Here is a 14,601-nt window from a genome sequence, read left to right as displayed (position 1 = left end):
ATTTGTCACAATGAGGAACATTTTGGATTTTATGTATTTCATCTATTTTTTATTCAAAAAAAGAAAAGAAAAAAAGAAAACTGAGGTCAGAGCAGTGAAAGATTGCTGATTGACCACATTAAGGAAAACATAACATGAGACAGCTGCACAATAAAAGCATAAAAACCCCACAGTGCTTGGGTTGTGTTACTTTGCTTAACAAAGAACAAAGTACATTATCAGATATATCCAATAAAAGCTGATTTTTACAAAACAGCTAAATTAAGCTGCAGTGTTTGTTTTAAACTGATCAATAACACAATACAAATAGTCTAATGTTACAACAATGTTAAACAGCTGACTTCAGACAACAAGAAAAAAAAATCATTTTGTTTCATTCCCTTATTGACCCTAGAACTGAAGCTTTGAGTCTCCAAGCGACATAAAGAGATCCAGACGCTTTTTTCTTTCCAAGCTCATAAGATAATTTTGTCTTATTCCGCTTTTTATTGGACTTTAGATCCCTGGTTAAGTCTCAGAAGGAGACACAAATTACTTTTTCTGTTGCATGGGGGGGGGGGCATCCTCTGCCAGGTTAAACAGGTGGAGCTACTCACTGTAGCGACCTCTTTTTACATAAACAATCAGTCAAAAGATGTTTTCATGCTGTGGTAAACAAAGTACAAAAACAATACAATTATTATAAAAAGAAGAAATCAAAACTGTACAATAGGGAAGCATTAAAATGAAATTTAAAAATGGAGACAAACAGTTTAACTAATCCAAACATATTTACCAGCGTATTTCATTCTTGTGCAGATTCATTTACAGAGGAACTGCAGGCATCATGAAAAGCAAATTAAACATCAGGAGAAAAGTGTAACAAGCACAAGCAGAAATTATTTGTTTTGACTAAACAACTCATCCACATTTGAGTAAACTTTAAAACAATGCAAAAATCCCGTCCTGCTGATATTAAGCTGCACAGAAAACAAAAGCTGTAAAAATAACATAATTTTATCCATCTGTGGGATTTAGAGCATAAATGCACCAAAATAATTGTTATTTTGTATAATCTTTGAGGTGTTGGTGTTGCTTACAGTCACAAAAATTCTGTCATGTTCATAAAGATGAAAAATTCCACTCAGAAAACTGTTTGATCCGCTTTCTTTGGGGTATTTTCTCGATTGCATGAGTGTTACGTTTTTTAAATACTTTTTCTGGAAAGTGTAACAGAGTGCTGAAACACACCACTGTCACTGAAGGAAACTTGGGAGTAAACAAAGTAATTTCCCTCCTTCGGAATGATAAGCCCTCCATCTTTGTCGATCATTCCATGTAGAGGGTCAGATACATTCCTGCGCATCACTGCCTTTTCATGAACTGCAGCTGATCCAGCTGTAGAGATTAAGAAAAAAACCCACACATAAATAGACAGTTTGTCACTGTACTGGGTCGTGTGACCCAGTGTGTGGGTTTTAATGTATTCGTTCAATTTTATTTATATAGCGCCAAATCACAAAAACAGTCACCTCAAGGCGTTTTATATTGTACAGTAGATCGTACAATAACAGATACAGAGAAAAACCCATCAATCATATGACCCCCTATGAGCAAGCACTTTGGCGACAGTGGGAAGGAAAAACTCCCTTTTAACAGGAAGAAACCTCCAGCAGAATCAGGCTCAGGGAGGGGCGGGGCCATCTGCCGGGACCGGTTGGGGTGAGAGAAGGAAGACAGGATAAAGACATGCTGTGGAAGAGAGACAGAGGTTAATAACAGATATAATTCGATGCAGAGAGGTCTATTAGTCTCATAGTGAGTGAGAAAGGTGACTGGAAAGGAAAAACTCAATGCATCATGGGAATCCCCAGCAGCCTACGTCTATTGCAGCATAACTAAGGGAGGATTCAGGGCCACCTGGTCCAGCCCTAACTATATGCTTTAGCAAAAAGGAAAGTTTGAAGCCTAATCTTGAAAGTAGAGATAGTGTCTGTGTCCTGAATCCAAACTGGAAGCTGGTTCCACAGAAGAGGGGCCTGAAAACTGAAGGCTCCACCTCCCATTCTACTTTTAAATACTCTAGGAACAACAAGTAGGCCTGCAGAGCGAGAGCGAAGTGCTCTAATAGGGTGATATGGTACTACAAGGTCATTAAGATAAGATGGGGCCTGATTATTTAAGACCTTGTATGTGAGGAGCAGGATTTTGAATTCAGTTCTGGATTTAACAGGAAGCCAAAACAGGAGAAATCTGCTCTCTCTTTCTAGTCCCTGTCAGGACTCTTGCTGCAGCATTTTGGATTAGCTGAAGGCTTTTCAGGGCGTCTTTATGACTTCCTGATAATAATGAATTACAGTAGTCCAGCTTGGAAGTAATAAATGCATGAACTAGTTTTTCAGCGTCACTCTGAGACAGGATATTTCTAATTTTAGAGATGTTGCGCAAATGGAAGAAAGCAGTCTTACATATTTGGTTAATATGTGCGTTGACGGACGTCCTGGTCAAAAATGACTCCAAGGTTCCTCACAGCGTTACTGGAGGCCAAGGTAATGCCATCCAGAGTAAGAATCTGGTTAGATACCATATTTCTAAGATTTTCAGTGCCGAGTACAAAAACCTCAGTTTGATCTGAATTAAGAAGCAGAAAGTTAGCAGCCATCCAGGTCTTTATGTCTTTAAGACATTCCTGCAGTTTAAGTAATTGGTGTGTGTCATCTGGCTTCATGGACAGATAGAGCTGGGTGTCATCAGCATAGCAGTGAAAATGTATGCTATGTCTTCTAATGATGCTGCCTAGGGCAGGGATCGCATGTGGCTCTTTAGTCCTTAAAGTGCGGCGCCGCATGGTTTGAGAAAATAAATTAGAAATAAACAAGTATTTAGCTGAAGTATATTTTATTTATTTTAGTTCTTTTAAACTTGTAGTTCTAAATTGGAAGATTATTGTGATATTGAAATATAAAAATAAAATTATATTCTATTATTTTTTTATCGCTCAAAATAAGCGTCACACTTGCGGAAGCCGGTTTACCCGCCGAAACGCCGTACATTTATCGAGACTTTCAACCCCAGGTAGGCCAATTATGGATCTTCGGATCCACGTTATGTCAGCAGCTCCACTGTGAACTATGTTAAAAACAAACACCGCTCACGCCTCACAGATGACAGCTTACAGACCTGCTGTTCAGAGGTTCAGGAGCAGAAGTCCCATTGTAAACATATCACGGCAGACCCGACGATGTTTGCATGAAGATGCTTTTCAGCATCTCTTTATTGACCGCTTTTCACACACGGTTGCTGTACGCCTACAGCCGGCTGTAGCTTTTCAGCTCACAGCCCGACACATACCAACAACAACACAACAGCATAGATGGCACAGACGTTAAGGCGGCGAGGCGTGATTGCGGGTGCCGCTGAAGTGTGTCCGCCTCCCCTGCAGCGGCGCTGCAGACCACGCCCCGCCACACACATTAACCAGGTTAGATACATGTTTAGGAAGAACTTTCAAATATCTATTTTTCTTTTTTTCAGCAGCATAGTGCTTTTCTTTTAAATATTTTTTTAAAAGTCAGGTCAAGGCTCCAAAAGCCCAAAGGCGATATGAGGGTGGCGGCTCACAACAGTTTTTGTTTGCTACATGGATCATTTTAATTCAGCTGGGTGTCTTTGCTTTTGTTATATTTCTTTAACAGTTCAAAATGTGTTAATTACATAAATAAAATGTAATTTTCTCTGTGGCACTTCATGGATTTCATAAGCAAGACACCTTAGTTGTTCACGCAAAGCATAAAGGTAAAAAACAATATATACAGTGTTATCTTCATTTTAGATGTTAAAAAGTATTTGGGGCTCCCAGTGTTTTCTTTTTCGTGGGAACTGGGTCCAAATGGCTCTTTGGGTCCTAAAGGTTGCAGACCCCTGGCCTAGGGGAAGCATGTATGATGTAAACAGAACTGGTCCTAGCACTGAACCCTGTGGAACACCATAATTGACCTCAGTGTGTGAAGAGGACTCTCCATTTACATGCACAAATGTAAATGGAGTCTATTAGATAGATATGATACAAACCACTGCAGTGCAGTACCTGTAATACCTACAGCATGTTCTAATCGCTCTAATAGGATATTATGGTCGACAGTATCGAACGCTGCACTGAGGTCTAGCAGGACAAGCACAGAGATGAGTCCACTGTCAGAGGCCATAAGAAGATCATTTGTAACCTTCACTAAAGCTGTTTCTGTGCTGTGATGAGCTCTGAAACCTGACTGAAACTCTTCAAATAAACCATTCCTCTGCAGATGATCTGTTAGCTGTTTGACAACTACTCTTTCAAGGATGTTTGATATGAAAGGAAGGTTGGAGATTGGCCTATAATTAGCTAAGACTGCTGGGTCTAGAGATGCTTTTTGAGTAAAGGTTTAACTACAGCCAGCTTGAAGGCCTGTGGTACATAGCCGATTATTAGAGATAGGTTGATCATATTTAAGATTGAAGCATTAATTAATGGCAGGACTTCTTTGAGCATTTTCACCGGAGCTACAGCTACAGAGTCGTACGTAGTGGGGAGGTAAAATTATTAACAAGATAATCAACCTCTGTTGGAGTAGCGTTCAGGTAGCTGCTCTGCTCTATGTTGGTACAGGGCATTGAATATGATAACAGTGGGTGGATTATATTCTTAAACTTAGTTACAGTGCTTTCAGAAAGACATCTACTGTGATAAAGTCTACTCTCCACTGCTGTGTAATCAATTATTGTAAATGTAAATGTTATCAGGAAATGATCAGACAGGAGAGGGTTTTCAGGAAACACTGTTAAATGTTCAGTTTCTATGCCATATGTTAAAACAAGATCTAGAGTGTGATTAAAGTGGTGGGTGGGTTCTTTTACATTTTGAGAGAAACCAATTGAGTCTAATAACAGATTAAATGCCATGTTGAGGCTGTCATTTTTAGCATCTACATGGATGTTAAAATCACCCACAATAATTATTTTATCTGAGCTCAGAACTAAATCAGATAAAAAGTCTGAGAAATCAGACAAACTCTGTGTAAGACCCAGGTGGACGATAGATGATAACAAGTAAGACTGGTTTCTGAGTTTTACAGCTGGGGTGGACAATGTTAAGCATCAGGCTTTCAAATGAATTAAAAGTCTGTCTTGGTCTTTCGTTAATTAATACGCTGGTGTGAAAAATTGCTGCCACACCGGCCCCTTGGCCTGTGCTTCGAGGTTTCTGGTAGTTAGAATGACTCGGGGGTGTTGATTCATTTAAACTAACATAATCATCCTGCTGCAACCAGGTTTCTGTAAGGCAGAGTAAATCAATTTGTTGATCAATTATTAAGTCATGTACTAACAGAGACTTGGAGGAGAGAGACCTAATATTTAATAATCCACATTTCACACGTTTTACTCTTTGGTTCAGATGTGGATACTGTATTGTTCTTTCTTTGTGATTTTTTTATGTGTAAGTTGTTTGTTGCTGGTTTCTAGTTTGTTTTTTGTCTGTTCGGGAGCTGACAGTCTGTGTGGAGATTTTTTTTTTTTTGGGGGGGTGGTAGCAGGAGGAGAGAAGCTGCACAGAGGCGTGTAAGACTGCAACTCTGCTTCCTGGTCCCAACTCTGGATAGTCATATTTGGGGGGGCTTAATAAATTTGTCTATATTTCTAGAAATGAGAGCTGCTCCATCCAAAGTGGGATGGATGCAGTCTCTCCTAACAAGACCAGGTTTCCTCCAGAAGGTTTGCCAATTATCTATGAAGCCCACATCGGTTTTTGGACACCACTCAGACAGCCAGCAATTTAAGAAGAATATCCGTCTAACATGTCACTCCTGGTCTGATTGGGAAGGGGATCAGAGAAAACTACAGAGTCCGACATCGTTTTGGCAAAGTTACACACCGATTCAATACTGATTGTGACCTGCGATTGGGGTATCATTACTGCTGACGTGAATTATGATTTTAATGAATTTACGTTTACCCTTAGCCAGCAGTTTTGAATTTCCCTCAATGTCGCCTGCTCTGGCCCCTGGAAGACAATTGACTATGGTTGCCGGTGTCTCTAGCTTCACGTCTGAGAACAGAATCACCAATTACCAGAGTCTGACCCCCGGCGGGTGTGTCGCCGAGTGGGGAAAAACTGTTAGACACATGAACAGGTCGGTGGTGTACCTGGGGCTTCTGTTTAAGACTATGCTTCCTCCTCACCGTTACCCTGCCACCCTCTTTCACCAACTGCTTGGGGTCTGCTGGGGAACAGCTAGCGGGGCCTACGCCATCTTCGGCTGCACCAGCTACAGGGGCCTGGCTAGCTACGGGTGAATGAAGGGTGCGAAGCAGAGTCTCCAATTCAGTAATCCTGGTCTCCAGAGCTGCAAATATGCTACATTTGTTACAGATATCATTACTGCTAAAGGAGGCCGAGGAGTAACTAAACATCTGACACAATGAGCAGGAAAGTGCAGAAAGGACAGGTGAAGTAGCCATGGTGCTAACGAGTCGGCTACGAGCTAAGCTAAGCTAGCGAAACAGTAATAATAACTAGAAAGCGAAAATTTCTGAAGAAATTTTAAGTGTGCCTATGCCGCCGCTAATCAGTATAGTTTGCCATTCAAACGGCTACAGAGAGCAAAACTCAGCAGAGCAGCCATTCTCCACCATGAACTATGGTAAAACCAAACACCGCTCGCGCCTCACAGATGACAGCTTACAGTTTTGTGTAAAGATGAGGTGACTTCGTACAGCCCCAATTTGTAGACGCTGTGCGCAGAGGTTCATAAGCAGACCCGACAATGTTTGCATGAACACACTTTGAAGCATTACGTTATGGACCACTTTTCACACATAGTTGCTGTACCCACACAGCCGGCTGTAGCTTTTCATCTCATAGCCCGACACGTACACACAAAAAAAAAAAAAAAAAAAAAAAAAGCAGAGAGAGCACAGACTTTACACCTGAGAGGCGTGATTGCAGATGCCGCTGAGGTGGGTCCACCTCCCCTGCAGCGGCACTGCAGACCACGCCCTGCCACACACATCAAACACGTAAAATAAATATTTATGCACTTTTCATTCACTTTTTGTTTGTGTTATTGTTACACAGTGTTCTGAATGATTAACAATGGTCTACAGCCAATCTTGTGTATTATTATACAAACTTTGGTTGTAAGATTCAGATAACTATTTAATAAAAGCTAAATATTTTATATGAGAGTAAGAAAGAAAAGTATATCTTTGTCTCATACTCTCATCAGACAATACATGAACCTCTCAATAAACAAAATATATGCTCGGCTTAAATGACAAACCGCTATTTTACACAGTGGAACACTTATTTTTAAACAAAACCAATGCAGTTCGCCACTGACAGTGCTTACCTTTGCACATCACAGTAAACACTGAACCAAGATGGCGCCCACGCGAACGAGAAATCTGAACTACGGTGTCCTGCAGAGGACAAATGGTCAAAATTGCTAAAATTTACAACATATATGCAGCTCAACAGCGACACCTTGTGACTTATTCCAGTCACTACCTTACATATACATAACGTCTTACCTGACATTCAGTTCACCGGACACTCATACTGAATCACCAGCCCATATAAATGAAAAATAAGTCCAGCAGCCAACCAAGAGTCATCACGAAAGACTAGGGGTGACACGACAGCGTGAGCGGGCCTGGGTGTCAGCCAGCCCGGCCTGGGTGTCAGCCAGCCCGACCTGGGTGTCAGCCAGCCCGACCTGGGTGGCAGCCAAGCCGCGCTAGCCAGCTAGCCGGCTAGCTGCCATGTGGCGGTGAAACGAGAGCGTGAGCCGGCCTGGGTATCAGTCAGCCCGGCCTAGGTGTCAGCCAAGCCGCCCTAGCCAGCTAGCTGCCATGCGGCGCTAGCAGTAACATCGTGAGAGATATGGGACTTCTTGATAAAATATGGGACTTCTTGATAAAACGAGCAGATATTTGAAGTTTACACCCCTACATTCTCCTCTGAAAATAGGGGAGGCTGTCATAAAGTTCAACATCAGTAACTTAGCGCGCACAGCTGTATAGAAACTCCGTCGTGCTAGCTAGCACGCAGTACAGTTATTGTAACTGTCAGCACAACGAAAATAAACTACACCTAAACTCGGTTTATATCTGACCCAAATAGAGTGCAGTTAATAACGTCTTACCTGAAATTCAGTTCACCGGCCGCCTGCTTCTCCTGCATTGGGTTTCCCTTATCCACGATTGAGCTCCGCGTTAGCCACCACCGGTCGATCGGTGTTTCTTTCCCCCGCATACGAGGGGAAGAGACATATACCGGTGGCTAACGCGGAGCTAGCTAGCCACCGGTATATGAACAACTCAGTTATTTTTTCCACATCGACCAGCATCATCGGCCCATATAAACGAAAAATAAGTCCAGCTAAGACAAAGACTGTTTGCGGAGCGATCAGGGGTGAAAGGAGTTAGAGACGCCTCACTGAAAGCCAAGCCTGGGTGCTTTTGAGCGAAGCGGCGCTAGCTAGCCGAGCTAGCTAGCCGGCTAGCCGGCCGGCCGAACTAGCTAGCCGGCTAGCAGCAACATCGTGAGAAATCTGTTGCTAATATGGGATGTTTTGACAAAACGAGCAGATATTTGACGTTTACACACCTACATTCTCACCTGAAAACCGGTCGATCGGCGGCCGCCTCACATGTTTCTTTCCCCACATATGAGGGGAAAGAGACACATACCGGTGGCTAGCTAGCTCCGCGTTAGCCACCACCAAACAACTCAGTTAGTTTTTCCTCATCGACCAGCATCATCGGCCCATATAAACGAAAAATAAGTCCAGCTAAGACAAAGACTGTTTGCGGAGCTATCGAGGATGAAAGGAGTTAGAGACGCCTCACTGAAAGCCAAGCCTGGGTGCTTTTGAGTGAAGCTGCGCTAGCCGGCTAGCTAGCCGCGCTAGCTAGCCAACATCGTGAAAAATCTGTTGCCAATATGGGATGTTTTGACAAAACGAGCAGATATTTGACGTTTACACACCTACATTCTCACCTGAAAATATCTTAAAAGTTTACTTTGTGACCTAGAAACACAAATAAGAGGAATATATTAAACCAAGTGGCAGCCGCCATTGTTTGACTGGTAGAGGCGTGCTTTGAATTGTGGGATATGCAGTTTTCCACCAAGCATACACCCTTGCCGTTACCATAACTATTCAATGCTTCGTGCAACCTTAAGAATTCCAATGGTTCCTGAAAGCACCGACGCTGTGCGCGCCGTTCATATTGTTGTCATTATGGTAATCCAAATACGGGGACATACCACTAGAGTGAGCCAACACACCACAAATTAAGTGAGTGAGCAAACACACCACAAAGTAAGTAAAGTTTCACTTTCGTTCGTTCCCATTCATTTGAATGGGCAAAAACTTGCATTAAAATATTCATATTTAAAAAACTATAGAAGTAATAAACACCAAAAGTCATAGCACACCATTCCTGATCCAGCCGCACAAAATGATATAACATATATGAAGCTTGTGTCAAAACTGTGGGATGAGTTACGCGCGGAAATTTCAGGCTGAAAAAGGAAAATAATAATAATAATAAGAAGAATAATAATAAGAATAATAAATCCGAGCAATAGTAATAAGTGTGCCTTTTGGCATAGGCACACTTAATAATGGATTGGATTTATATAGCGCTTTTCAAGGTACCCAAAGCGCTTTACAATGCCACTATTCATTCACTCTGACATTCATACACTGGTGGAGGTAAGCTACAGTTGTAGCCACAGCTGCCCTGGGGCAGACTGACAGAAGCGAGGCTGCCATATCGCGCCATCGGCCCCTCTGGCCAACACCAGTAGGCAAGTAGGGTAAAGTGTCTTGCCCAGGGACACAACGACCAGGACAGAGAGCCCAGGGATCGAACCGGCGACCTTCCGGTTACAGATGCGATGTTAAAGTATGCACACAGTAATAAATGTCACAAATGATAAGTACCATAATATAAATAAACAACACTGCAGATCCTATGATCTGATTTCTGTCTTTTAGTTTATTAAAAAGTGAAGCACCACACACTAGTTTGTCTTATTTCCCAGATGTACATAAGCATGATTACACAGTTACACAATCATACCAAAACTCTGTCCTGATAGTTTCCACTGTCTCTTTTTTATCAGACATACTGAGACAATATTCGGGATAAATAAACATGAAAACAATTTATTTATTCAGTTTAGAGGTTTTTACATCACATCATTATAACCAAAGGGCCTGTTTCACTTGAATCATCCACTTGATGGCGCAGTAGAGCAAATGAATCATCACAATGCTTCACACCATGAGTCGACGAGTTGGATGGAAAGCTTCAGTTCATCATGAGGCTTCGTCTCACCATCAATAAGTTTAGCTCATCTAGTTAATTTCCAGGTTGCTGTTTAGGCCTTTGTTTCTTAATTTCTTTTGTCAACTCCCCCTGTACTCAGTCTCCCTGGTTCATGCACTTACCTGACATGTGTCATGTCTGTGTGGTTATGTTAAGTTCACGTCATGTCTAATCTCCATGTTTCCTGTTTTACTTTGAAAGAGTCCGGTGTTCCTTGTTCAGCTTATGTAGTTTCACGTCCCCTGTCCTGTCATTAGGTTCATGTGTGTCAGCTGTTCTCCCTTGTGTTTCCACTTCCCCTAATCATACTTGTGGGTATTTAGTTTCTGTTTCATTCTAGCTACGTGTCATGATTCATAGTTTTTCAGACTCTGTTACTGGTCATGTTCATAGTAATCTGCTCCTGTCATGTTTTCATAATCTTTCATGTACCAGTCCAGAATTCTGTTCTTTGCTTTTTCGTGTCGTGTTCATAGCTCATTGTTACAGTTCAGTCAGAGTCTTAGTTTATCTTAGTCCTTAGTTGTTTCCCAGTTTAGGCTCTTTGTTTAGGTCATTGCCATAGGCTATGCTTGGCTATTTTTGCTTCACTGTTTACCAGCCCTAATAAAGGCTCGCTTTGAGTTCAGTAAAAGTTTTGCCTCCTTCGTCTGTGTCCGCACCTGGGTCCTCCAAACACCTTCCACATGGTCTGCCCCCGCTGACTGTGACACAGTTGCTGCAATGTAAAGTTGTTTTCTGTCAATGTTGTTTGCAGCTTAAGTCAAAGTGGATGATAATGGTTTATCATGACCTGTCGTATTTCTCAGATTATTGTAACTGTAATTACCTTTTTTTAAACCATACAAGTGGTTACCTCTATTTTATTTTCTTAACACTGACTCCAAGGTGATTTTAGATTTCCTTTTAAAATTCTCAAAATTGCATTCAAGTCTCTGAATGGACAAGTTCTAGATTACATCCCTCAACTCTTTTTTTTAAACATGCTGCTTCTTGCTATTTTCACTCACAAGCTCAAAATCTATTAGTTGTCCTTTATGTAAGACTGAAGACAAAAGGGGACATATCCTTTCAGCCTGGGGCACTAAGGCTCTGGAACAGTAATAAAATCAAGCAGATTAGCTCTGCAGCAGTATTATTACAACAGGTACTGAAATGCATTCAATTATTTTAAATTTAAAGACAAATTACTGTACTGTTGGAAATAAACACAGAAAAACATCAAGCCCTCTACTTGAAAATCTTTTATTTACTTTAAGCTTCATATATGAACTTTGAACTTTTATCAACAAACCAAGTTGACTAAATATTTGGTTAAGTAAATATTTCAATAAAGGAATTCCTGTAACACATTTTGCATAGACAAACAGAAAAAATGCATTGCGTAGAAAGAGGATGATAACAATGTACCTACATTTTGGTTGCCAGACTTTCCTCTTCCAGTCCACAGAGCAGCATGATGATTGTGAAGATCCTGCTGGGTGTCTTGTATCTCTCAGGTCAGTTATTTATTTGGTCTCCCTTTGCTAGTCCTTATTGCTCTGATATGTTGTAATACAGCCAGCTTACATGTTGAGAGATGTTTATGATTCATATTTTCCTCACAGGGTGGCTCGTCCTCTCCAAATGCCGTCGGTACCACTTTGTTAATAAGTCTTTTACTTGGTATGAGGCTCAGAGCTACTGCAGAAAGAACTATGTAGGCCTGGCCTGCATTGAAAACAGTGAAGAAATGAACCAACTTATCAATACAGTTTCATCTGCTGGTTACAACTCTGAGGTCTGGATTGGTGTTTACATTCATTTACAACGGCGTTCTGCATCTCAGAATGATGATGATTCCTGGAACTGGAAAAAACAAATTCAAAGTGAACCTTTCTTAGTTTCCTATTTTTGTCAAAGCATTTCAGTGAGTGGACAGTGGTATACCAACTGCTCAGTGGAACATCCATTCATCTGTTACAATGGTGAGAAAATAGCAAAGCGCTGTCTTTTCCAATAAAGACTGTTTTGATTCATTTTCATTTACCCAGAAAACTCAACATGACCTGTTCCTCTACCATTTCTAATTGCAGGAACTTCGCAGAGTCCTCAATATGTTCTTGTTAATGAAAGCATGGACTGGTTCCGAGCTCTGAGGTACTGCAGGGAGAACTTCACAGACATAGCCAGTTATTCGATATCTAACAGTCAGTTGCAAATACTGCTGCCAAATGGGGATCGAGCGTGGATAGGCGTCATTTCACATCCTGAAATTCGCCAGAGAGATTGTGGCAACTCCTCATTCAGATACTGGGATGACTCTGGAATCATTCCCAGCATTTTTCGCTCATTGTTTGGTGTTGCAGATTTGCAGAGGTCAGGAAAATGGAGGTTCATTGAGTATTTCACAAAAATACCATTTGTCTGCTTTGACAACCTGCCAGCTCCTGGAAAGGAAAATGTTCAGAAAAAAGGTACGTACGTGTTAAGAAAATTTTGCTTTAGTTTTAGTGATAATTTAGTTATTTTTTGTCATAATTTAAGCATCAATATTATTTTGGTAGTCTAGATTTAACTGAGTAAATATCATAAGATTACAGTAGACTAAATCAAAAGTTGTTTTAGTTCTCTAACATATAAAGTGTTAAAGCTTGCTGTGTTTTTACTGTTGAGAGTTGCTTCACATGGTTTACAAAGAATCTCATTTTTTACATGAGATGCAAAATGTGTCCATATGTCTGCTCTTCTCTTCCTCCAAACATTAGCATTTTATCATATCTTTTTGAGAAACTGTGAGAAGGGGAGTTAGTGGTACTGCTTACAGTGGGCAATCAGACTTACTCCTCAATGTCATGGTCCCGGGACTTCTACCCGGTATTTTGTGTTTCATTTGATGTTATTATGTTTTAGGTCCACCGTTTATTCTAAGGGTCCCTAGGTTGTTCTGTTAAGGTTATTCGATTTCCCCACGTATCTGTGAGTCCCCGTGCCTCGTTTCTCCTCCTTGTGTTTTATTCCACGTTTTCCCCAGCCCGTTATGTCTGTGCTCTCCCCGCGTTCTCTCCTCCCCTCCTGTCGGCGCCTCTGTGTACTTCCTGTTTAACTTTGACAGTCTCCCGTCAGTATGAGTCATGTTGTGTTTGCTCCTGGCCTGTCTCGTTATGATTATCTGTGTCAGCTGTGTCCCCTGTGTGTTCCCATGTCCCTCGTTATCCTTCTGTGTATTTATGTCCACGTCTCCCTCCATTCTGTGTCGCATCCTCCCTCATGACTGTGAGCCCCGCCGTGTGTTTCCTCATGAGTCAGTTCCTTTAGAATCTCCCAGTTTAGTTTTATATTATTTTGTCTCGCCTTAGTCTTCTGTTAGCAATGAAGCTGTATTTAGAGTTCAGTCCTGTTTCCTGTGAGTTTGCGTTTGGGTCCAATTCCTGCCTGCACACGGCCTGATCGTGACACTCGAAACTTATTGCAGATTATTTCTGATTGGATCACTTCCAAACTTTACGTGTCATTATAATTTTGTCCTTGCGCATTCGTTTTTTGTTTTGTTTTGGTAATGTTTTCTTTTTGTCAGAAAAAATGTTATTGATTAAAAACTATTTTGAAAATTATTGGTCAACAAACATTTTGAGACCCAAAAATAAAACTGAAAACTCGTCATGATTTCTTTTGTCTTCTCTTTCTCAGTAATAAAAATGAGCTTGAATCTGGAGGACTTGTCTGTGGATCTGAATGACAGAGCTGTCAAAGCAAACCTCCTAACAAAGGCAAGTCTCTGCAAGTTCTATAAGTGACAAAAATATTGTTAGGACTTCGCTGTAATATTGCAATATGATTTTGTGCCTTATCTAAATGCTGAGATATAAAATAATGTCAGAAATCAAGCTGATAATTTTGATAAATCCTTCAGTCTTCAGGACCTTTGCTGTCAGAAGCAGCCTTTGTGTGAGGTAAAAGCCTTTTTTGTGTGTTTTTAGTCACCTGGAGGCTTTAAAATGTTTACTGTTTGTGTTTCAGCTGCAGGACAAACTGGAGGAAAAAGGAGTGAATGGAGTCAATCTGAAGTGGAGAAAGCTGCCTGATGGAGCAGTCTTCCATAAAGAGGAGAAAAATACTAAGAAGGAAGAAAAGAAGAAAACTGAGCTGTGAAATTTAAAACCAACTTTACTGCCACTTACAGCTTAACAAATTTATCAGAGCCCCATCCAGTGTAAGGTTGCTGATTCTCATTCCCACTGCTTCTCGACAGGGCCATTTACAAAG

At 41.1% G+C, this 14,601-nt stretch overlaps 1 protein-coding gene and 1 long non-coding RNA gene across 3 annotated transcripts; one reads left to right on the top strand and one right to left on the bottom strand.

Annotated features, from left to right (window-relative positions):
• Positions 1–27: 27 nt before the first annotated feature.
• Positions 28–1,563, bottom strand: LOC120719796. Its single transcript, XR_005692750.1, has 2 exons — positions 1,512–1,563; positions 28–1,377 (listed from the first exon to the last, which is right to left on the bottom strand). It is a non-coding gene; the product is annotated as an uncharacterized LOC120719796 (long non-coding RNA).
• A 10,304-nt stretch (positions 1,564–11,867) lies between these two features.
• On the top strand, positions 11,868–14,215 carry LOC120719705 (putative C-type lectin domain family 20 member A). 2 transcript variants are annotated; one of them, XM_040009137.1, is made up of 3 exons: positions 11,868–12,323; positions 12,432–12,812; positions 14,026–14,215. In XM_040009137.1, exons 1-3 carry the CDS (start codon positions 11,936–11,938, stop codon positions 14,130–14,132), a joined length of 876 nt encoding a protein of 291 aa, XP_039865071.1. In that variant the 5' UTR covers positions 11,868–11,935; the 3' UTR covers positions 14,133–14,215. The 2 variants fall into 2 exon arrangements, with proteins under 2 accessions (XP_039865071.1, XP_039865077.1); XM_040009143.1 differs by having other exon boundaries at positions 12,321–12,812.
• Positions 14,216–14,601: the final 386 nt, after the last annotated feature.

Source organism: Simochromis diagramma, unplaced genomic scaffold, assembly GCF_900408965.1.
Source record: "Simochromis diagramma unplaced genomic scaffold, fSimDia1.1 OVJJ01000320.1, whole genome shotgun sequence".
Taxonomy (NCBI): Eukaryota; Metazoa; Chordata; class Actinopteri; order Cichliformes; family Cichlidae; genus Simochromis; species Simochromis diagramma.
The sequence above is the reverse complement of the archived record's forward strand: the minus strand, read 5'-3'. Positions and strand labels throughout refer to the sequence as shown.

What these genes read in the sequence shown, in the direction of transcription:
- LOC120719705 (XM_040009137.1), top strand. Translation starts at nt 11,936, where the DNA reads ATGTTTATGATTCATATTTTCCTCACAGGGTGGCTCGTCCTCTCCAAA. An exon ending in TCCATTCATCTGTTACAATG is followed by an intron (nt 12,324 to 12,431) that starts GTGAGAAAATAG and finishes TTCTAATTGCAG; the next exon opens with GAACTTCGCAGAGTCCTCAA. An exon ending in GGAAAATGTTCAGAAAAAAG is followed by an intron (nt 12,813 to 14,025) that starts GTACGTACGTGT and finishes TCTCTTTCTCAG; the next exon opens with TAATAAAAATGAGCTTGAAT.